The sequence below is a fragment of the Lynx rufus genome, unplaced genomic scaffold, assembly GCF_022079265.1.
Source record: "Lynx rufus isolate CCGP_SWC_20201006 ecotype Redwood Valley unplaced genomic scaffold, mLynRuf1.p SCAF_13, whole genome shotgun sequence".
NCBI lineage: Eukaryota > Metazoa > Chordata > Mammalia > Carnivora > Felidae > Lynx > Lynx rufus.
The window spans coordinates 34407534-34431645 of NW_025814827.1; the positions used below are offsets into that span (position 1 = coordinate 34407534).

The 24112-nt window shown below is 40.0% G+C and overlaps 2 protein-coding genes and 1 pseudogene across 5 annotated transcripts in view; 2 read left to right on the forward strand and 1 right to left on the reverse strand.

Moving 5' to 3' along the window:
* Positions 1-2473: 2473 nt before the first annotated feature.
* On the forward strand, positions 2474-5483 carry SRP14 (signal recognition particle 14). Its single transcript, XM_047075333.1, has 5 exons — positions 2474-2563; positions 2704-2776; positions 3295-3407; positions 4535-4567; positions 5096-5483. The coding sequence occupies exons 1-5, from the start codon at positions 2540-2542 to the stop codon at positions 5183-5185; spliced, it is 333 nt and encodes a 110-aa protein (XP_046931289.1). The 5' UTR covers positions 2474-2539; the 3' UTR covers positions 5186-5483.
* LOC124509064 (uncharacterized) lies at positions 4966-5161 on the forward strand (annotated as a pseudogene).
* Positions 5484-11183: 5700 nt separating the features above from the next.
* The window catches only part of EIF2AK4 (eukaryotic translation initiation factor 2 alpha kinase 4), a 97600-nt gene continuing 84671 nt past the window's right edge, over positions 11184-24112 (reverse strand). Inside the window, exons 33-39 of one of the 4 annotated variants that reach the window (XM_047075334.1) lie at positions 20229-20341; positions 17722-17780; positions 16732-16829; positions 15456-15524; positions 14884-14928; positions 11949-12067; positions 11186-11456 (exon numbers count right to left, since the gene is read on the reverse strand). In XM_047075334.1, coding sequence (XP_046931290.1) covers positions 11399-11456; positions 11949-12067; positions 14884-14928; positions 15456-15524; positions 16732-16829; positions 17722-17780; positions 20229-20341 — 561 coding nt within the window. In that variant the 3' untranslated portion in view covers positions 11186-11398. Of the gene's footprint in view, positions 11457-11948; positions 12068-14883; positions 14929-15455; positions 15525-16731; positions 16830-17721; positions 17781-20228; positions 20342-24112 lie in introns of those variants that run through there. The other 3 variants (XM_047075335.1, XR_006961302.1, XM_047075336.1) reach the window with 3 other exon arrangements.

Sequence of the window (24112 nt, forward strand, 5' to 3'; positions counted from 1 at the left end):
ACTAGCATTTGAAGTGGGAGGTCAAGGTACAGTCTTACAGGACTGAACCCTTAACCTGTGGATTCTGATCCTATCTTTGGGTAGATAGTGTCAGAATTGCTTGGTGTTGTGTGTGAGGGAACCCCCCACTGCCCCGCTGGCACTGGAATTGGGTCTGGGAAGCTTAAAAGAACATGTAATCTCAGTTATTACATGACCAAGACAAAACTCTTAATCTTCTTACAAAACTTTTTACTTCCCTGGTCTTTCCTACCTTACTTAGTAAATGACACCACCATCCATCCAGTTGCTCCAGTCAAAAACTTTTGATTCATTCCTGATTTCTTTTTCCTTGCAATGTTCACATCTAATTGAGCCTGAATCCTGTTGACTCTACCTTCAAAGTATATCCTCATCTGATTGCAAACGTACTAATACCTGCACTTTTGCAGTAACCTCTGTGGTAGCCCCTTCTACTCATCAAAGATGTCTATGGCCCAATACTGGGAACCTGTGAATATGTCACCTTACATGTTTAAAGGACTTTGTGGGTGTGATTAAATTAAGGATCTTGAGATGGGGAGATTATTAGAAAGGCCCAATGTAATCACAAGGTCCCTATAAGAGGGAGAGGCAGTAGGATCAGAGTAAGTAGCAGGAGATGTACTGGAAGTAAGAGGTTGTAATGAAGCAAGGAAGGGGCCACAAGCCAAGAAATGAAGGTGGCTTCTGGTAGGACAATGAAACAGATTTTACCCTGAAGCTACCAGATGCAACGTAACCTTGCAGACTCATTGATTTTAGATTCCTGACCTCTAGACCTATAAAAGAGCAAAATCGTGTTGTTTTAGGTGTTTAAGTTTGTGGTGATTTGTTACAGCAGCAATAGGAAGCTAATACAACCCTCTAATTGGTCTCCCCATTTCCTGCCTTGTCCTTCTACAGTGCATTCTCCACACCACAGATAGGGGGTGGGGTGGGAATCTTTTAAAATGTAAATTAAGTTGTCACTGTCCTTTTTAAAACTTCCTTAACAAGAAGCTTCTCTTGGGGCTCCTGGGTGGCTCAGTTAAGCATCTGACTCTTGATTTCATCTCAGATCATGATCTCACAGTTCATGAGTTCAAGCCCCATGTCAGGCTCTACGCTGCCAGTACAGAGTCTGCTTGGGATCCTCTCTCTCTCCCTCTGTTCCTCCCCTGCTCTCTCTCTCAAAATATATAAACTTAAAAAAAAAAAGTTTTTAAAGCGGTGCCTGGGGAGCCTGAAGCCTGCTTTGGGTTCTGTGTCTCCCTCTCTCTCTGCCTCTGTCCCACTCGTACTGTGTGTGTGTCTCTCTCTCTCTCAAAAATGAATAAACATTAACATTTAAAAAAAAAAAAAACCAAGAAGCTTCTCTTTGTGCTTGCAACAAAATCCAAAATTACACGGCCATAGGCCCTATGTGAGCTGGTCACCTGCAATCTCTCCAACCTCTCCATATTTGTTCACTCCTCCTTGTGCATATAGAGCAATTTGCTCCCCTGTTGGGGCTTCTGTTCTAGCCAGTCCCTGTGTCTGAAACACTCTGTCCCCAGCTCTTTGAATGGCTGCTCCCTTTAGCTTTTAGGTCAAAGTTCTACTCTAAGAGATTTCCCTGACCCCAACCTCACTCTCATTTGTATCACCCTAGTGAGTTGTCTTCACAGCACTCAGCATCTGAAGCTATTCTTACTTATTTCCTGCCTATTCTTTGAACCCAAGTTCCAGGAAACCAGGAACGTAGTTTATCTTGCTGAATCCCCATCCCCTACAACAGTGTTTGGCACAGGCAGGAGGCCCTCAGTAAAACCCCCTTGCATGATTAAATGCTTGACTTCACAGAGGGCCTAGGGTTCAAATTGGCTCCTGGGAGAACTGGGGCCTGATATGCAGGTCTTCTGACTGAATCCAGAGGTAAAACCAAGACTGGGCTCCAGTCCCTCATGCTAGAGTTGGGGTCAGCCTTTAGGGCCACCCAGCGTGGTCAGAGTAGAGGGAGAGTTCAGAGGACCACCGTGGGAATTTATAATAATGATGACAATGATAATGGAAACAACAATAACAAAACAGCTAATGCTTATCGGGCACTTTCTGGGTGTCAGGCACTATCTCAGGTAAATTCCAATAAACTCATTTACTCTTCACAACCATGCTGTGAATTGGATACCATTATTACAGGCTGAGGGAACTGAAGCACTGAACTGTCATGTAATTTGCTCAACATACACTGAATATACAAAACTACACGTTTCCATCAAATCCCTCTTCCACGCTCCCTCACATCGGCACCACGACCGGACCGAGAACACCGCGTCTCTGAAAACCCCGACTGCTCCAGGGCCCTGTGGGTGGTTCCTCTCCTGGGAAGGAGGGGGCGTCCCAGAGCGCAGGCGCGGGCGGAGGGAGGGGCGAGGACAGAGGCAGGGATTGGTGGAAGAGAGTTGAAACCTAATAGCGGAAGTCCCGCCCAGCCTGGGTGAAACTTCCGTCTCCAATTGCTTGGGTCTTATGCTGACGCAGGGGAGCTAGCGGCGCTGGGATGGTGCTGCTGGAGAGCGAGCAGGTAAAGCCAGCGCTGTCTGGCCGAGGGATGGATGTAGTTTGGGGCTTAGCTCGGGGCCTCTGTCTCCTGCTGCGGGAGGGACTAGGACTTGACGGGGAGAGGATTTGGGACTGCTTAACGGGGCCTGGCTTATGTTCCAGTTCCTGACGGAGCTGACCAGACTCTTCCAGAAGTGCCGGTTGTCGGGCAGCGTGTTCATCACCTTGAAGAAGTGTAAGCAGCTGTCCACGCGGCAGGGCCAGAAAGAAGCTGGGAAGCCGAGTGATGCCCCGGCCGGGGTGCCAGGTGTTCCCAGTTTCCGGAGCCGAGGGCGGAATCCGTCTGCCGCGCATCCCCTCCGTTCCCTACCTTCCTTTTCCTGTAGTGTGCACTTTCAGGGCTGGGGGACGGGAGCGTTAGGGATTGTGGTGCGTGCGACCCCCGGCACTTAGCCACCCAAACTGGTTCTGGTTACAGTGTGCCCCAAATAGAGCTTTTTTTTTTGGTCAAGGATTCCAAACCCCGCCGTTAGTGAGATTTAAGCTGCTTTTCTGTTACTATGTTCCCGTCGTGGGAGTAGCAAGTAGTTACCCAAGGTTTGGCCAAGCTATTGGTGATAGCGGATGATGTAGTTATCAGAACTAGAGCAGTGGAGGTGAATTACGTATCGTCTTTCTATGCCTTCCATGCTCACTTTTTGTCTGCCTGTTAACTTCTGTGGCTGTGTTCATCAGGATGTATTTTTCATGCAGATGACGGTCGAACGAAACCCATTCCAAGGAAAGGTTCTGTGGAGGGCTTTGAGCCCTCCGACAACAAGTGTCTGTTAAGAGCTACTGATGGGAAAAAGAAGATCAGCACCGTGGTGAGTTGGATTCGTGATACTACAGTTTTGGAGTTAGAAGACTTGAACCTCACTGAGGATGGGGCATAGCTGAAGCAGGTTTTTGTTTTTAAGGTTTGTAAGGGTTTAGCTCTCCCGCTGTTTTGGGATGGGGGCCTTCTTTTAATACCTTAGTAGTAGGAAAGTCAAGAGCAAAATTAAATTGAAAAAGTCAAACATTTATTCTATTGAAGTTTTTGTGGAAATAAAATTAGCAGATCGGTCCTTACTCATAGTGGCATTGTAAGGAGGAATTGGCATAAATATTTGATGCCTAATTCCCTTACCGTGTTGGGCCGTCAATGAACAGTTTCTTGGTACCAGATGATTTTACTTGTAAGTTGATTATTCCCTTGTGTTTGTGGTTGACAGCAAATATGTAGCAACAAGACTTCCTGGATTCTGAATGAATTACTTCTTTCCTTTGCTGGGGCAGAACCGCACTGCCCTTTAATTACATCAGTATAGGGTCCTTACGAGAATGTAGACCATAATTGGTTGATAAATTTCCCTTTGTCAGTTATCTTGAGAGGACTTTTATAGTAATGCAAACTTGTGGATTTAAAAAATAAACTCGGGTATCATGAAACGCGAAAACTTTAGGAATCTTCAGAAGTAGAATTTCTCTTGTGTTGGCTTGCATTTTGTTTAAATAGGCCTGAATTAATGGAAGTAGGTTTAACATAAGGCGGGGAGGAAGTAGTTTAAATGTAATTTGCACAAAATATTAAAACAAAGTTCTCTGACATCTCTAGAATCCAGGGAGAAAGTCGGTGCCACGTGTGTAAGAAACTTCAGAGGGAGGAGCATAGCTTCTTTAGGAGCCCCCTTCTACCTCTTTCTCGTCTTGGTACAATTCTCAGGTGGAAAAAAGTACAGAGCTGCTTTGCTTCTTCCTCTGGCAAAGTAGAGTAGGAAAACAGCCGTTGGTGTATTATGACCCCTAAAATTGGAAGGAGATTTTTTCAAGATTACGCTGTTAGGTTGTTTTCAAGAGGTTTTGTTTTAAGATGTTATGTTGTTTTCAAGAGTTGTTGCCTGGGGTGAGACAGAGGATTCTTACATGAGTAATAAGGGTGGACCTTTTTTTTTTTCCTTCCCCTTTCCAGGTGAGCTCCAAAGAAGTGAACAAGTTCCAGATGGTGAGTTTCTGGTGTACCCTATATGCCCTTTCTCAGGGCAAGGGTGAGCACAAATTGAACAGTGGGTTAAGAATGATATTTCTTACATTTTCTCAGTAGTTTGAGTGAAACCGCCAGGCTCTGAATTTTACTTTCAACACCGATGTTGTCTTCCATTTTAGTTTTTTAAGGTAGATGTTGCTTTCCGCTTCAGATTTGTTCTCTGTAGTATAGTTAAACAAGAAGTTGCCTGCAGTTTTCCCTTTTGGCTTAAAAAATGTCAGAAGCTGCTGTCACGTGAGAGTGTGTTTTCCTCTCACACCATTTTTCCGTAGTATACACGTGTCCCATGGTCTTCGGTGCTTTATCAAGTAGGTAGGCTTTCTGATACTGACTACCCTGAATTCATTATGGAAATGAGCTTTGCGCAGTGGCAGTATCGTAGCCAATGAGGTTTATCCGAGCCGTGATTATTGCTAATTAGAAATGAGGCAGCTGCTCCACCCATTTGCAACTCTTCCCACTAAGTGGGCGCTGTGTGTCTTTTAGGCTTACTCCAACCTACTGAGAGCTAACATGGATGGGCTGAAGAAGAGGGACAAAAAGAGCAAGAGTAAGAAGAGCAAAGCAGCACAGTGAAGGGCACCAGGTTTCCTGCTTTCACCAACTAACCGCTGAACTACTAGTTTTCCTTTGGTTTTTACTTTGGGCCGCAGAGCTAGGTTTCTGGTTCCCCTGTAGTAACTTTTCCTGGGAGATTAGGGTCATTTTGGGTGGAAGAAGGGCTGCAGTGTTTACAGGGTAGTTGTAAGAAGCCAAGTGTATTTTAGCATTGGCTAATTGGTCCGTGTTGCATGGTTGTATGTCCCCGGATCATAAAGTCTCTGTAGCTCTCTGTGTGAAGAACAATGGATCATTAAACTTGTGTTTATCCGCACTGACCATATCTTATTTATTACTTTTCCCACCCCCTATTAATAGTCTGTGGCAATGATTACTAACCTATTTTCTAGGTTATTGGAATTAAAACCTGACAGTTTTATAAAAAGTTGTGCTATCTCATGGGTAGTCTTCCCAACGGGCCGTATAATTTAACATCATGGTTCCTTTGGCAAATTTGAATGGGTTCTCCTAGCCAAATGAGACTTTGCTTAATTGCCTTAAAGATAAACATATTACAGAATAGCAGAAATAACGATTCCAAGTTAAAAATGGTATCGGATTTCTTGAAGCCCTTTGGTTTGGACATTTTCTGGGGAGGGGAAAAAGAATATTTAATTTTTTCAAGAGAGCGAGTTGCATGATGGGTTATTGGACAACCTCTCTTTATCAGATTTCTTAATGTTTACCTACATCCAAAGGAAAAATTGTGTGAAAATTCCAGAATAGTTGACAGTGTTACAGTTGTTTCAGATGTACAGTATAGTGATTCAGCAATTCTGTACATGACTTAGTGCTCATCAGGATAAGTGAAGTCTTAATCCCCTTCACCTGTTTCACCCCTCCCCCGACCCCAACTTGCCCCTATCAGTTTGTTCTGTGTAGTTAAGAGTCTGTTTTTTGGTTTGTCCCTTTTTTGTTGCTTGTGGTGTTTCTTAAATTCTACACCTGAAATCATACGGTATAGGTCTTTCTCTGATTTATTTCACTTAGCATTATACTCTCTAGATCCAACCATGTTGTTGCAAATGGCAAGATTTCACTCTTTTTTGTAACTAATACTCCATTGTGTATGTATGTACCACTGCTTTATCCATTCATCTATCCATCGACACTTGGGCTACTTCCATAATTTGGCTATTTTAAGTAATGCTTCAGTAAACCTGGGGGTGCATGTATCTTTTTGAATTGGTGTTTTGTGTTCTTTGGGTAAATACTCAGAAGTGGAATTACTGAATCATATGGTAGTTCTATTTTTTAATTTTTTGAGTAACCTCCATACTGGTTTCCACAGTGGCTGTACCAGTTTGCCTTCCCACCAACAGTGCAGGAGGGTTCCTTTTACTCCACATCCTTGCCAACACTTGTTTCTTGTGTTTTTGATTTTAGCCATTCTGACAGGTGGGAAGTGATATATCTCATTGTGATTTTCATTTGCATTTCTTTGATGATGAGTGATGGTGAGCATTTTTTAGGCGTCTGTTGACCATCTGTATGTCTTTGGAGAAATGTCTGTTCGTGTCTTACGCCCATTTTTAATTAGGCTCTTGTTTTGGTGTTGAGTTATATAAGTTCCTTATGTATTTTGGATACTAACCCTTTATTGGATATGTCATTTACAAATATCCCGTTCGGTAGATTGTCTTTTAGTTTTGTTAATTAAAAAAAAATTTTTTTTTAATGTTTATTTATTTTGAGGGAGGGAGAGACAGAGTGCGAGTGGGGGCGGGGGGAAGAGAGAGACGGAGACACAGAATCCAAAGAAGGCTCCAGGCTCCGAGCTGTCAGCACAGAGCCCCATGCAGGGCTGGAACTCACAAACCACAAGATCATGACCTGAACCGAAGTTGGATGCTTAACTGACTGAACCACCCAGGCGCCTCTAGTTTTGTGTTTTTTTTTTTTTTTTTTTTACCTATGCAGAAGCTTTTTATTTTGATGTAGTCTCAATAGTTTATTTTTGCTTTTGTTTCCCTTGCCTCGGGGGACATATCTAGAAAAATGTTGCTACAGCCGATGCCAGAGAAATGACTAGTTGTGGTCTCATGTAGGACTTTTGTGGTTTGAGGTCTCATAATTAAGGTCTTTAATACATTTTGAATTTATTTTTGTGTAGGATGTAAGAAAGTGGTCCACTTTTCTCAACACCATTTGTTGAAGACACTTTTTCCCATTGCATATTCTTGCCTCCTTTGTCAAAAATTGACTATGTAAGCATTAAGCATGGTTTTCTTTCTGGACTATTTTATTCCATTGATCTCTATTTCTGTATCTGCACTATACTGTTATGATCACTACACCTTTGTAAGTGTACTTTGAGATCTGGGATTGTGATAGGTCCACTTTTTTATTTTTCACAGTTGCTTTGGCTATTATGGGGTCTTTTGTGGTTCTGTACAATTTTAGGATTGTTCCAGTTCTGTGAAAAATGCTGTTGGTATTTTGATAGAGATGGCATTGAATCTGTAGATTGCTTTGGGTAGTGTGGACATCTTTGTTCTTCCAATCCATAGGCATGGAATGTCTTTTCATTTGTGTCGTCTTCAATTGCTTTCATCAGTGTTGTATAGTTTTCAGAGTATATATATGTTTATAGTTTTCAGAGTATAGTTCTTTCATCTCCTTGGTTAAGTGTATTCATAGGTATTTTGTTGTTGATGGAGTTGTAAATGGGATTGTTTTCTTAGCTTCTCTTTTCTGCTACTTCATTGTTAGTGTATAGAAATGCAGTGGAAATGTTAGTGTATAGAAAATGCAATGTATATTGATTTTGTATCTTGTGACCGTACTGAACTCATTAATCAGTTCTAGTAGTTTTTTGGTGGGGCCTTTAGGGTTTTCTATATGTAGTAGTTAATGACATCTGCAAGTAGTGAATAAAGTTGTACTTCTTACCAGTTTGGATGCTTTTTATTTCTTTTTTTACCTGGTTGCTGTGACTAGGACTTCCAGTACAAAGTTGACTAAAAGTGGTGAGAGCTTTTCTTTTTCCTGATCTCAGAGGAGATCTCACTTTTTCACTATCGAGAATGATGTTTGCTGTGGGTTTTTCAGGTATGATCCTTATTATGTCGACATATGTTCCCTCTAAGCCTAGTCTGTTGAGGATTTTTATCATGAGTGGATGTTGTACTTTGTCAAATACATTTTCTGCATCTATTGAAATGATCATATGGTTTTTATCCATTCTCTTGATGTATCATTTGATCATTGATTAATTTGTGAATGCCAAGCCACTACTGCATCCCAGGAACAAATCCCACTTAATTGTGGTGAATGATGGTTTTAAATGTATTGTTAGATTCAGTTTGCTAGTATCTTGTTGAGGATTTTTACATCTTGTGTTTTCACAGATTTTACAGAGATACTGGCCTGTAGTTCTTTTTGTAATGTCTTTATTTGGTTTTGGTATCAGAGTAATGTTGGCCTCATAGAATGAATTTGAAAGCTTACCTCCCTCATTTATTTTTTGCAATAGTCTGAGAAGAATTGGTATTAACCCTTCTTTAAATGTTTGGGAGAATTTGCCTGTGAAATCCTCTTGAGAGTTTTTTGATTACTGATTCAATTTCATTGCTGGTAATTGGTCTGTTCAAATTCTTTATTCCTGATTCAGTTTTGGGAGGTTATGTGTTTCTAGAAATGTACCCATTTCTTTTAGGTTGTCTTAATTTGTTGGCATGTAGTTTTCATATTATAATCCTTTTTTATTTCTGTGGTGTCAGCTGTTATTTCTCCTTTTTTTTTTATTGGAGTCTTTCTTTGATGAGTCTGGCTAAATGATATCAATTTTGTTATCTTTTCAAAGAACCAGCTCCTAGTTTCATTGATCTTTTCTATTGTGTTAGTTTCTATTTGGTTTATGTTTGCTCTAATCTTTATTATCTCCTTCCTTCTACTGGTTTTGGGTTTTCCTTTTTCCCCTAGTTTCTTTAGGTGTAAGGTTAGGTTGAGATTTTTCTTGATGTAGACCTGTTTTGGTATAAACTTACCTCTTAGAACAGCTTTTGCCCATACCAAAGATTTTGGACCATTGTATTTTCACTTTGATTTGTCTCTGTGTATTTTTGATTTCTTGGTTGAGCCATTCATTGTTTAGTAGCATGTTATTTAACTTCCCTGTTATTTTATGCTCTTTCCAGACTTTTTCTTATGGTTGATTGAGTTCTAGTTTCTTAGCACTGTGGTTGGAGAAAGATACATGGTATAATTTGTTTCTTGAGGCTTGTTTGTGGCCTACTATGTGATCTGTTCTGGAGAGTGTTCCATGTGTACTTGAACAGAACGTTTATTTTGCTGCTCTAGGATGGAATGTTATGAATATATCTGTTAGATCCATCTTACCCAGTGTATCATTCAAAACCAGTTTCCTTGCTGATTTTGTCTTATCTACCTGTTGATGTAAGTGGGGCGTTAAAGTACCCTATTATTATTGTATTACTATCGATTACTTCCTTTGGTATTACCTGCTTTTTATGTATTTGGGTGCTATCATGTTGGGTGCATAAATATTTACAATGGTGACATCTTGTTGGATTGTCCCCTTTATTATTATGTGGTGTTTTTCTTTGTCTCATTACAGTCTTTGTTTTAAAGTCTGTTTTGTCCAACATAAGGATTGCGACCCCAGCTTTCTGTTTCCATTTGCATTAAGTGCTTTTCCATCCCTTCACTTTTATCTGGAGGTGACTTTAAGACAGAACTGTCTTGTAGGCAGCATATAGATGGGCCTTGCCTTTTTATCCATTCTGTCACCCCATGTCTTTTTTAACTTAAATCTTTTTTTTTAATGTTTAGTTTTGAGAGAGCACATGCACAAGCAGGGGAGGGACAGAGGATCTGAAGCAGGCCCTGAACTGACAGCCTGATGTACTGCTCGAATTCAGGAACCACGAGATCATGACCTAAGCTGAAGTCAGACACTTAACTGACTAAGCCACCCAGGGGCCCCTTAACTTTTCTTTTTAAGTTTATTTGAGAGAGAGTGTGTGCACACTTGAGGTGTAGGGGAGTGACAGAGAGAGGGGGAGAGAATCCCAAGCAGGCTTCTTGCTCGGTACAGAGCCCAGTGGAAGAGCTCCATCTCACAACCCATGAGATCGTGACCTGAGCCAAGATCAAGAGTTGGACACTTAATTGAATGAGCCACCCAGGTGCCCCAACACCCTGTGTCTTTTGATTGGAGCATGTAGTCCATTTACAAAGTAATTATTGATAGGTATGTACTTACTGCCATTTTGTCACTTGTTTTATGGTTGATTTTGTAGTTTCTTTCTTAATCTCCTCTCACGGTTTGCTGGCTTTCCTTAGACATATTCTTTTTTCTACTTTTTGCCTATTACTGGTTTTTGATTTGTGGTTACCATTAGGTTAGTAGTTAGTATCTCAGCTCTTGTGCATATAGCAATCTATATTAAGTTGTTGTTCATTGAAGTTTGAACCCATTGTTTACTCCTCTCCCCACATTCTAGGTATTTGGGATATACTTTACATCCTTTTATTTTGTGAATCCCTTTACTAATTTTTAGAGATAAACTTAATTTTATGCTTTTGTGCTTTCTACTTTTCTTCTGTCTATATGGTCTTTCCTTTCCACTGAGTCCCCTTTAACACATCTTGTAGGGCTGGTTTAGTGGTCATGAATTCCTTTAGCTTTTGTTTGAGAAACTCTCTCTCTCCTTCTATTCTGAAGGATAGCCTTGCTGGATAAAGTATTTGTGGTTGCAGGTTTTCTTTCAGCACTTTGAATATATCATGTCCCTCCCTCTGGCCTGCCAAATTTTTGGTGAAAAATTAGCCAGTAGCCTTACAGGGTTTCCCTTGTATGTAACTGTTTTCTCTTGTACATTACTTTTTGGCTGTTTTAATTACTATGTTTCTTGGTGTGGACCTTTTTGGGGTGGTTTGGGCATAGTCATGTGCTTAGTCATTAGGATTAAGAAAAAACGTGGCTGTTGTGTTCTAGCTCCACAAAACCTTTAGTGTTAATAGATTTGCAATTTAAAAGCAGCAGATATATGAAAGCATTTATTATATTCAAAAAGATAAATTTATATATTACACATGAAAAACTTACAAAGCTCAACTTTGTGGGACACCTTCTTAGAATGTAAAGTTTAAATTACAGTGAATGTACAACATTTCATAGTATAAGCTCCTGTCTTTCAACAAGATAATGACCATTCTTTAGGATTAAAATAAAATTCTGTAGTAGTCATCTCTGTAGCTATACAGGAATAACACAGATACCCTGCAAAAGAGAAAAGGTAGGATCAATATAATGGGTGAAGAACAAAGTTAATAACAAATTTAGAACGCTTAATGTAAGGCTAGTCATTGAAAAAACGATGTAAGTTTTACAGAAGTGGTGATGGGCCAAGGGTCTGTAGTATAGGATCCTACATGAGGTAAGCAGCTGGTAACGAATGACTGGCATTCTGACATGAGGACATCTGCGACACAGCAGTCACAGCATTTCCCTTTCATTTAGACATTCATAGGAGTTACATGGGTGATGAAGATTCGAAGTGGGATTGCTACCCCTGGGACTGCTGGGTTCTGTTATTGACAAATCATGACTGATTCACAGTCCTGGGCAAGCCTTACTGGTTATCCGGTGCCATTCCAACATAATCGCTTATCAGCCATCAGAACTCGACAAGACAATAAAATATGCCATTTCGAAATCCCTCCTTGAGTTTTAACCCACACTGAAACCTGCGATACCTAAGTGGTAACTTACTTTTTTTCTACTTTGATGTTATAAATTTCATCACAGACTAATTTGAGGTATCTTTGCTTTGGCAGGCGGGACAGCAGCTGCTTCACAGTTGTATTAAATGCCTGTTCATCAGCATCCCACTAGGAAAAAATAGATAAGACTTAATGACATCTACTAGTGTTTATTCACTGGCTTTTTCTGGGTCACTAATGAAATGCCAATGCCATTTAAGTGTACTGCAAAAAATCACAGATAAAACTGGTGGGAGATTGTTGGGGTTTTTCCTTTGAAGCACTGATTTTTCTGTACAAGACTCCTTTTTAGATCCTGCTGAGCAATGCCGTAGTGTGCTACGTGACTTTAGACCAGTTATTACTGATTTATCTTGTGTAAAATGCAAATAACACCTCTGTGTGCATCCATTTGAGTGGAGTATAAAGCAGTAACTGCCAGCACAGTGGTATATGCTTATTTACAAGATGACGAGAGAAAAATGTATCAAATGTTAGTTTGGGGGCAAAGTTCATTTTTTTCATCTAATTTAATCTGTGACTAAACACAGAGTAGACAAAAAAGTATTCTTTGATAGGATGTTAAAAAAAATCACCTGCAGCTATGATTGAAGTTTGTTACCTTAAGAATGCTTATTCAGGGGCACCTGGGTGGCTTAGTCAGTTAAGCCTCCAGCTTCACCTCAGGTCATGATCTCACTGTACATGGGTTTGAGCCCCACGTCGGGGTCTGTGCTGACAGCTCAGCGCCTGAAGCCTGCTTCAGGTTCTGTGACTCCCTCTTTCTGCCTCTCCCCCACTCATGCTCTCTCAAAGTAATATACATTTGAAGAAATGCTTATTCAACTTTTTAGAAGTTTTAGGCTATTTGATATTAAAGGCTACTTATAAAAAAAAACTTTTTTGGGGGTACCTGGGTGGCTCAGTCCATTGAGCATCTGACTCTTGATTTTGGCTCAGGTCATGATCTCACTGTGAAATCAAGCCCGCATCAGGCTTTGAGTTGGCAGTGCACAACCTGCTTAGGATTCTCTCCCTGCCCTGTCCCTGATCGTGCTCTCTCTCTCAAAAATAAATAAAAGTGTTTTTTATTTTTTTAATTCCAGTATGGTTAACATACAGTATTAGTTTCAGGTGTATAATATAGTGATTTAACATTTCTATACATATTCCATGCTCATCATGGTAAGTGTACTCTATCCCCTTCACCGATTGTACCTATCCACCCCTTGTCTGGTAACCATCAGTTCTCTTAACTATAGAGTGTTCCTTAGTCTTTTTTTTTTTTTTTCATTTGCTTTGTCTCTTAAATTCAACATATAAATGAAATCATGAAATTTGTCTTTCTCTGGTTTATTCCATTTAGCTATCTTATTGTAGTTTTGATTTGCATCTCCCTGATGATGGGTGATGTTGAGCATCTTTCCATGTGTATGTCTTTGGAAAAATGTCTATGTGGGTCCTATGTCCATTTTTAAATCAGATTGCTTGTTTTTAGTGCTACCTATAAAAACTTACACACACACTTAATTCTTGACTTATTTTTAGAAAAATACATAGCTCTAGTTCTACAAATAAGCTTCCCTAGTTGTAATGAAAGTCTGAGACAGCATTGTATGGAGGTTAAAAGTATAGATTTTACTAGTCTGTCTAGGTTCAAATCCTGTCTCTGCTAATTACTAGTAGGTTGACCTCGAGTAAGGTATTTTATATTTCTGGGCACCTGGGTGGTTCAGTTGGTTGAGGGTCTGACTCTTGATTTTGGCTCAGGTCATGAGCCCAGAATCGTGGGATCGATCCCCAGGTTGGGCTCCATGCTAAGTGTGGAAACCTGCTTAAGATTCTCTCTCCCTCTGCCCCTCCCCCCTGCTTGTGTGCTCTCTCTCAAAAAAAACATTTTTTTTAAGATACTTAATATCTCTTCTTCCATTCTCCATAAAATGTAAAATGCTGCTTTTTATTTATATAATGGGTTAACAGTACCTATTTCGAGTTTGTTATGATTAAAGGAGTTAATATTTGAAAAATGCTTGGGAATGCAAACTAGTGCAGCCACTCTAGAAAACAGTATGGAGGTTCCTCAAAAAACTAAAAATAGAACTATCCTATGACTCAGCAATTGCACTACTAGGCATTTACCCATGGGATACAGGTGTGCTGTTTCAAAGGGACACATGCACCCCCATGTTTATAGCAGCACTACTGACAGTAGCCCAAGTATGGAAAGAGCCCAAATGTCCACCGATGGATGAATGGATAAAGAAGACGTGGTATGTGCATACACACACACACAATGGAGTATTACTCAGCAATAAAAAAGAATGAAATCTTGCCATTTGCAACTATGTGGATGGAACTGGAGGGTATTATGCTAAGTGAAATTAGAGAAAGACAAAAATCATATGACTTCACGCATATGAGGACTTTAAGAGACAAAACCAATGAACATAAGGGAAGGGAAATAGGGAGGGGGGCAAAACAGAAGAGACTCATAAATATGGAGAACAAACTGAGGGTTACTGGAGGGGTTGTGGGGCGGGGGGATGGGCTAAATGGGAGAGGGGCATTAAGGAATCTACTCCTGAAATCATTGTTTCACTATAGGCTAATTTGGATGTAAATTTTTAAAAAATTTAAAAAAATGCTTAGAGCAAGGCCTGGTAGAGCCTGATACACAGTAAAAATATGAGGTGTGCAGTAAAAATACAGGATGTTGAAATATTCTGTGAAATTTAAAAGAAAGTCACTAGAAAAGTATGATTCTCTCAAAATCTGATTCAGTAATATATGTCACATAAAAGAACAATGTTATTGAATTCCTGGAACTGTCAAAAAATACTCAGTATCACTAAGAAAATAATGCCATTTTAATTTTGTTTTGGCAAATTAACACCCAAACTTTGGAATTTTAAAGGCCATAATGCACAAGAGTTCATCTTGCTTACCTCTAATGATAAAAACTGTAGGATTGTTTCTTTGGGTAGATCCACCTGTCGATACACAAAAATGTAGGTTATCTGTCAAGGAACCCAAGGCAGCACATACTGCCTGACAATGGTGTTGTTTGGAGGGAGCAACATGAATAGGGTTGGCAGAGTCTGGGACACGAATGTGCTATAAAATAAAGCACACTTAGATGAACCATGCAACAGTAAGAGGTTAGCACTGGAGAACTAATATCTCTGGTCCTCACATGTTACACCCCAGAAGCTTGCTGCTACTTTCTGCACTCAGTATATTTTTAATGAGGCAAAGGTCTGAAACATTTTAGGAAAATGGTGATTTTTTATTCCCCCTGCCCCCCCCCCCCATCTTTCAGAGGAAGAAAACAGGAGAAACAAACACAGAACCTTCAGTTTTCTCCCCAGTTTTTACAGATTTAGATTGCATGTGGTTCATATCAGTGATAAAAGGCCTGGATCCCAATACTGTGCACACTGAGCATAAATGGCCTGACCTCTGAGGAAACAACTTTAACAACAGGACAATTCTCAAAATGTTAAAGAAAGAGACTTACAGCCAGAATTTCAATTTCACTGCTTTTCTGATGTAAGTTGGCAAGGGAGGTCTGAAGTCGGGTTTGTACCTAAAACAAGAAAACCTGTCAGAATTCAGAAGCTGCCAACCCAAACCATCTTTCTTGCCATTTTATTTATTGTAGGAAACCATCCATCACGAGTGACAAACTAAGGCCTAGAAGGGCCCCCAAAGATTATCTAAGGACTTGTTCTCAACCCACCCTGGAAAGATGAGTGCTTAGTCTATCCTGATCTCAGGGGAAATGAGATTTTATGGTCTGTTTTGATAACTTAATGCTCCACCTACTTAGTTGTTTAGCATTAAGCTCAGGGCACTAAAACTGTACGTGGGAGCAGAAGGATTTTATTATTAAGCTACATTTGGAAAAAGAAGAAGGTGACAGCAGTGAGGACACGGAACTCAAGGGGGCTGAAAGCAACAGAAAGATGTGAAAATGCGTCACCATCCAACATCCTGAGAAACAGCCAGGAGAGCATAGCAAAATGAGGTCATCTTTTATATTTGTCTAAACGCATTTCTACATAATGACTGTTCTGTAACACTCACTCACTTCCCAAGTTAGGCCAGTGTCCTGACGGGGCTCATGAGTGTGAGGACTGCCCTTATTTCTTTCCCCTACCTATTTAAATCCATCAGGGATTCCCTCCAGGAGGCCTTCGTCTATCATCCGTGCAGACACTGCTCTCCACCCCGCCCCTGTGTCTGTATGTAGCACACTCCTAACACTCCTATTCAGTGTGCCTAATGCAGCATTCTGTTACTTCTCTGTTGTTCTCCCAACTGTATCCTGCATATGCTTCTAGGTTTTATAAACTCTGAGGATTGGGCCATGCCATATGTCTTTTAAATTTTACATGGTATTTCACACCAAATCCGGCATACAGCAGATAGCAAAAACATGTATGCAGACAGAAACCTGCCCCAAGTCTTGGAACAGATCTCAATGTGCTTTGTTATTCAGAACAAAACCCAACCCTTTCTGCCATTAGACATACACCAGGAAGTCTTTGTTTAGATCTAATAACTCTGACAGAAGGTGCTTCTAGGTGCCCACAACATACACGGATGCCTCTTTGGAGGGCAAATGGGGCAGAATCCTAACACCAGAGATAGCTGAGTTGATGAATTTTCAGAAGCCACCAAGTTACAGAAGTGAGGAGGAAAATATTTCCAGGAAACTCTGTTTCTTAACTTCCTTTCCTATTTTCTTCCTCCTTTGTAGCTTACACGAGAAAGCTGAGGGAACTGTGTACCTGAGTTTCATACCGCCTCCTAGTGCTGGCTGACAGCTTCTCTGGGGCGATCACACTCACAATGGGAACAACAGCAGCTCCATGGATTTCAAACAAACCTGAAACAGAAAGTTTCAGAATGTATGGTCTTAACTGATCCCACCCACTTTCTGTAACACACCACAGAGATGGCAGGGATATTCATAGAAGCCGCTCTGGTGTTGTTCTATGGGCTAGATTCTGTCTGCGCTTGGTTTTTGACCTGGAGGAGCCCAGAACCCTGATGCTTCTGTCAAAATTACCAGGCTTCTCTCCTCAAGTGGGAGGTGGGGTGGAAGGTGACTAAGGCACAGGGAGGCTATATGTGTCACCAAAACCTGGTGACCTTAAGGGGGAAAAAAAATCACACTTAACTATCCCTCAAATTCTAAATTCCTGAAAGTATTTGAAAACCGACAGTGGCAGAAAGTCAATGCTAGCAGAAACAAACCAAAAAGACCCAGTTCTGTTAAAAGCCAAATAAGTTGTCTTGTGGACAATGCTTGGGACATTGCTTTTTCAGTAAGGTTGGTAGATGTGGTGAAACTAAAGATGTAACTATCACCACTGTTCCTCTTGGCTTTCAAGAAAACAAAATGCATACACAGTGTCTTTCTCAAGGGATTTCAACATATTATTCTTCAATCTTCTGTGTGGGGAAGATTTCCAGGAAAATTATCCACATTTAATCTGTACAATAAACCGAGCCAAAGGAAGATTAAACCAGTTGTGAAAATAAGACAGTAAGACAGGGATGTATTAGGATCAGAGGAATCACCAAACTTCCCATCTTTTTCTAGGATGTGGGTTTCAAAGCACAGAGAAAAATTCCAGCTGGTACATTTAACAGTATGTGTTACTTTCAAGATGTATTTCTGATGCAGCAAGGAGGCAGCACAGTCATTAGTGCTTACCGCAAACGTGCACGCACACACACAGCACGATTATGTTCAGATCATAATTAGTAAATACCTGAAGCATTAGAAAATGACCCCTTCAGATTTTGCACTGCAAGATTATCGGAAGCTTCTCTAAAAACAAACAAAAACAATTACAAAACAGTCAATAAAGCAAAACACAGATAAAGTGAGCCATTTTTTCTATTAAATGTAAAAACTAAATGGTGGTTATTAGTGGAAGAAAAATAACAAAACTTGAACTTAATTTTGCGTTTGGTCAACAGCAAGTAAAAATTATAAAGGATGTCATTTCAGATTAACAAATGCCTAAAGACAACCTTTTGATGTATTCAGCTATGTCTGAAATCCTGGCTCAACATAAGAAGCTAATTTCAATGAAATCTAATGGGTGTTCTTTCCGCCCCCCTCACAATACAAGGAAACATTAGCAATGGCATGCCCCACCTTTATTATGGCAGCAACCTTGGTGATCTCCCACAGGAGAACATTTAGTAAACAAGGAGATTCTTTCAAAAGCTGTGAATGGACATTCTTTTAAAGACTGAATTAGTTTATAGCCTTTGAGAGACATAATAGTTCTCTCGGGGAAAACATGGAAGTAATCATGCACATGGAGGAAAGATTTTAAACCTTTCCCTGCTAAAACTGAATCCCATCTGGCCTTTTAAGTGTCTTAATGTTCACCTGTACTATTAATTAGTTGAGTATTTTATGCTTTCTAAACCTCTATTTTTTAAAATCCATAATCCTAATATCTGGTGACTTCCAGAACATTATATGCCTTCAGAGAAAGCGCGCTGGTGAACTTATTCAAGCTAGGTGCAGATGGGAATTTACTCAAGCAGGGTGAGGGAAGGAGAAGAGAGTAAGAATGTTTATTTCATAGAAGCCAGGATTTTTCACTGTTGGCACTATTGACATTTGGGGCCAGATAACTCTTGGTTGGCGGTCTGGGCGGTCAGTCCCATGTACTGTAGAAGCAGCAGCACCCCTGATCTCTCCTAGATACTAGCGGCACCCCCAGTTCTAACAACCAGAAATGTCTGCAAACAGTGCCAAGTGTCCCCTACTTGAGAATCACTGATAGAAGCCAAAAAAAGTATTTCTGATTATGAGCATATATGTAAAAGTTACACATTTATTAAAAAAAAAAAAAAAGCCTTAAGAAAATTAGGATCCCTTGTAATCCCACTAACCAGAAATAACTACAATTAAAAATTTGGTACGTCATTCCAGCCTATATATGGACTGTGTATTTTGATTGAGAAAAATAGGATCGTATATGTTGTCTATGGACATCCTTCCATGTCAATAAATTCAGCTTTACTAGAATCAACATTTAAAAAAAAATTTTGTTTTTAAGTAAACTCTGTGTCCAATATGGGGCTCAAAGTCATAATCCTGAGATCAAGAGTCACATGTTCTTTTGACTGAGCCAGTCAGGCCTGGCTCCTAGAATCATCATTTTTGAAGGCTGCATAACATTTCACTATATTACTATAATCCAAACAATCTTCTAGAATGGATTTTGTGATACTATAAGTGAGAGATTTCTCAGCGTGTGGTCCAGGGACCTCTGGAGGCCCCTGAGACCCTTTTCAGAGGTCTGTAAGGTCAAGACAATTTTCACCACAATCCTAAAATGTTACTTCTCTCTTTTTTTTATGCTCATCCTCTCACAAGTGTGTCCTGGAGTTTTCCAGAGACTATATGATGGGTGATAGCACAACAGATTGAATGCAGAAGCAGATGACAATCTAGTTTTTTCTATCAAAGTGTTAATGCATTTTTTTTCCATTTTTGTCTGTTTATCTGTAAAAAATGAAAGTGTTGCTCCTCTTAAATTTCTTTGGTTTTGGAAAATAGTTATTTTTCATTAAAATATGTCATTTAGATTAGCATGTAATTGGTTTATTTAAAAAAATATTTTTAAAATATTCATTTTAATTCTACCAAATTACTGATAGATGCAACCCACATAAACAACATTCTTTGATGCCCTCAAATAATTTTTAAGGATATAAAGGGCTTCTAAGGCCAAAAAGTTTGGAACTGCTGTTATAAATAATGCCTTGATAGACATCTTTCACATACCCCCATGGGATAATTTTTGCTATAAATTCCTGAAAGTAATATTAATGGGTCTTTCTTTTTAATTTTTAAGGTTTTTAACTTTGTTAAATTCCTATCCAGAGAGTTGAGCCAGTGTACATTTAATATGAGATCTTTTCCCAGAATATATTAGATCTTTCAAATATATTGACAAAATACTACCAAAATTTGCTGCATAACAGACCAAGTAAGATAATTCTGGCTCCTGAGGACTTTCAAACTGATAAAGCAATCTCTGACATGTTATGAGAAAGGAACACTGAAAGTAGGATTAGTCTTATACAGGGGATCGTATACTTCAACTCTTGAGTTCTTCAGAAGCAACAGAATGGTCCATTAAAAGTTATCCTGATGAATCTTTATTTCCCAAAAGGATCAAATTGATTTTTCTAAAAAAGGCACGGAAGTTCTACAGGTATCACAGCTGGTTTTCTGGGCCTTTGTTACCTGATAGTCCTTTCATCACTGACTTTAGTCCTGAGTTTCTGCACAACATAGTCTATAAGATCAGACTCCAGCACGCATTTCTCTGTTTGCCTTTCCTTCTCAAAAGACTTAACCTTAAAAAGAATGAAATAGATCCATCAATTTCTGAAGCCAATAGGCTGAACCCGAGTACAAAACGAAGTCAACAGTTCAGGTTGGTGGTTCTCAACCAGAGGCAATTTTGCTCACCACAGGACAGCTGGCGATGTTTGGAGACAAGTTTTGGTTGTGACATCTATAGAGGGTGCTACCAACATCTTGCGGAGAGAGGCCTGGGATGCTGTTCGACATCCTACAGTGCCCAGAACAGCAGCCCCCATAATTATCCGGCCCCAAACGTCACTGTGGCTTTGAGAAACTCTGGTATAGACTAGAAAAGCTTATCTGTGGTGACAGAGTTTAAAAAAAGGTGGGGGGGGGGGGGCAAGACTAACCAGCTCCTATTTCATTTCTTTCACATTTTCTTCCCCTTAAATATCCCCTGGTCAGTCACCAAGTTTCCACCCCCTCCCCAACCCCCATTCTGAACCTAAGTCCTGTCATCCCATTTTTTTATGATACCTTTCATCTTCACTGGCCATGGAGTGGCCTTGGCTTAGAATAGCTTTATATTGTTCGCACTGCTATCCCTGTCTTCAGTTTCCCCTCACTCCATTCCATGCTACACGTACCTGCAGATTAATTTTTTTCACATACAACTCTGATGTCCCCTTCTGTAGAAAATAGATGCTCTGGAGGCCCCTGAGACAGGTCTCGAGCTGCTACATAAAATCTAAATTCCTCGGTGGGCATTTTGCTCCCCATGATCTAGCTAAAACCAGTCTCTCCTGAGGTACCCCTTCTTTGCAATGCTTCTGCTTCATCCAAAGTAGACTTATTCAGGATAATACCAGAATAGTTCTTTGCTGGCCTCCCTCTGACTTTGGAACAGGCGGGTCAAAGACTTACCATTACCTTTGCTATTCCTTATGCTTAAAAGGTCCTTTCAGCACGTACCTATATGCTACCCATCCATGAGGGTCCAGCATAAACCCCACCTCTACCCTGAAGACTTCTCTGCTACTTCTGAAGTCCTCTCCCGAGTGGTGATGAACCCTCATAGAACGTTCTCTATAGGACTCTAATGGCATTTAGCATTTTCTAACTCATAATTGTGCACAAATGTGTTATGTTCCCTACCAGATTATAGGATACCTCACAGGAGGGCCTGAGGCTTAAATGTCACTGTATCTTTAGGATCTTAAATTCCCTCCCTTCTACACTGTTAATACTTAAAATGCATTTGTTGACTAGGTGAATGAAGCGCGATGTCTTGCCCTTCAAATATGAAGGTGATACAAGATTGGAAAGAGCTGGACAGGCTGAAACAATGTTCTAGAATGAACAAGATCACATTTAATGGAGATAAATATGACGTCCTGTAATTGAAGCCTTCGTTGTAGGTGGCCAACCAGACATGGTGATAACTGTTAAAAGGCCAATGAATTTTAGCTGATAAGTTCAGTATAAGCCCAAGAGCCACATGGTTGCTAAGAGTTCACTAGTAAGCTCCATTAGGAGAAATATGGTATCTGGATTGAGGGAGGTCAGAGAGCATTCTCATTTAGTCAAAATATGCTTAGAGTACTGTGTAGAATTCTAGGATCACATTTAAAGACGGACATTAACCAAGCATGTCTAGGGGAGCTTAACTAGGAGGGTCAAGGATCTGGGAAATCATGTTAAGAGAAATGGCTTAAGTAACCAGAATGTTTAATCCAGAAAACAGGGAGAGCCTGGATGGCTCAGTTGGTTAAGCATCCAATCCTGGCTCAGTTCATGATCTCACAGTTCGTGGGTTCGAGCCCCACATCAGACTCTGTGCTGACAGCTCAGAGCCCGGAGCCTGCTTTGGATTCTGTGTTTTCCTCTCTCTGCCCCTCCCCGACTCGTACTCTGTCTCCCTCTTTCTTTCTCAAAGATAAATAAACGTTAAAAAAATTTTTTTTACACCAGCAATGAGGATAGAGTGGCATGGCAGTCTCTGGTCTCCTAGAATTTATTTGAAGGTAGTTGAGAGAAGGAGGAAGAATTAGACTGGCTATTGCGACTACTCAAGAAGACAGAACTAAGACCATTGAGCATTAGATTTTGGGAAGGAGACTAATTCAGGTTTTTAAAATTTGCTCAGCATTATAGCACTGTCTTATGACACGAGTTATCCAGCAAAGGCTTGATGGTCATCTCTCGGTACTACTGCAGGAGCAATCACTATTCTGGAAGAGGCCTGATCAGTAGTTCTTAAGGGCATTTCTAATTTTGTGACTAACCAGCAGACTAGTAGTGGGGACTTGCAAATCTTCCCTAAAAGGATAAACTACTCCAAGAACTGCCTTCCTGCCTTCAACAGTTAGAAAACCCGACAAAACACATAAGATTTTTCAGACATTAGACAACAAGCAACAACTCTTTCTCAAAAATAAACCTAAAAAAAAATTTTTTTTAACTTTTTTTTTATTGTTCATTTTTGAGAGACAGAGACAGAGCACAAGTGGGAGAGGGGCAGAGAGAGGGAGACACAGAATCCAAAGCAGGCTCCAGGCGCTAAGCTGTCAGCACAGAGTCTGATGTGAGGCTTGAACTCAGGAATGATGAGATCATGAACTGAGCCGAAGTCAGATGCTCAACCAACTGAGCCACCCAGGCGATACTGCCTTATTAGTAATGGGTCAACTCAGAGCTAAAGGCGGCCCTGGTCTGCCCTAACAAAGCTTAACACCAAGCCTGGAAAGGATCAAACAATTCAAGTATTTTAACTATACCCCAGAACAAAGCCCAGCAGTATTTCCAAAAATGTAAAATTCATAATGTCCACAACCAATCCAAAATTACTAGGCATGCAAGGCGGCAAGAAAATAGGACTCACAGCAAGGAGAAACGACAGAAACAGAGAAATGTCTCAGAAATTATGGAATTAGTAGACAGATACCTTGGAATGACTGTTTTAAATCTTATAAAAAATATAAAGGAAAGAAAAACCGTAAGAGAGAAATGGAAGACCTAAAGATCCAAATACAACTTAAAAATATGGAAAAATACAATATCTGAAATAAGAAATTAATAGCATGTGTGGAATTAATGTGGAATTAATAGCATGTAGAATTAATAGCATGTAAGATATTGCAAAAAGATCAGTGAATGATCCAGAATAAAGCATAGAGAGAGGGGGGGAAAACAAAACAAAGAGAGACTCAGTGAGGTGTGGGGCAATATCAGATAATTAACATACTACAATTGGAGTCCTAGAAGTAAAAGAGGAAAAGGGACAGAAAAGTATTTGAGGAAATAATGTCTGAAAATTTTCTAAATTTCATGAGAACTACAAATCTACAGTTCAAAGAAGTCCTATCTACGAATACCAAGTATTAGAATATAGAGAATACCACACTGAGGTAAACCGTATTCAAAATGCAGAAAACCAGTGACAAATGAAAATCTTATAACCTGCCAGAAAATAAAAGGATTCAGAGGATCAAAGCAGACTTTAACAGAAACGGTGATCAGCTCAGAAGACAGTAAAACACCTCTTCAAAGTGCAAAATGAAAAAAATGTAAATGTTGAATTTTATATCTAACAAAAACATCTTTCAAAAATGAGGGTGAAGACTTTCTCAGACCAATAGCAACTGAGACAACTCATGACCAGCACACCTGCATGGACCAGAAATATTAAAGGAAATTCTTCAGGCAGAAGGCAAATGAAATCAGAATGATGTCTTCCTCAACAAAGGAATCAGTAGTACAAGAGATGGTAACTATGTGGGTAAATATAAAAGACATTTCCCCCCTTATTTTAAAAATCTCTC

Bases quoted from the DNA above. Each gene is read 5' to 3' on its own strand.
- SRP14 (XM_047075333.1), top strand. From the start codon at position 2,540: ATGGTGCTGCTGGAGAGCGAGCAG. The intron at 2,777-3,294 runs GTAAGCAGCTGT...TTTTTCATGCAG, and splicing joins GTTCATCACCTTGAAGAAGT to ATGACGGTCGAACGAAACCC. The intron at 3,408-4,534 runs GTGAGTTGGATT...TCCCCTTTCCAG, and splicing joins AAAAGAAGATCAGCACCGTG to GTGAGCTCCAAAGAAGTGAA.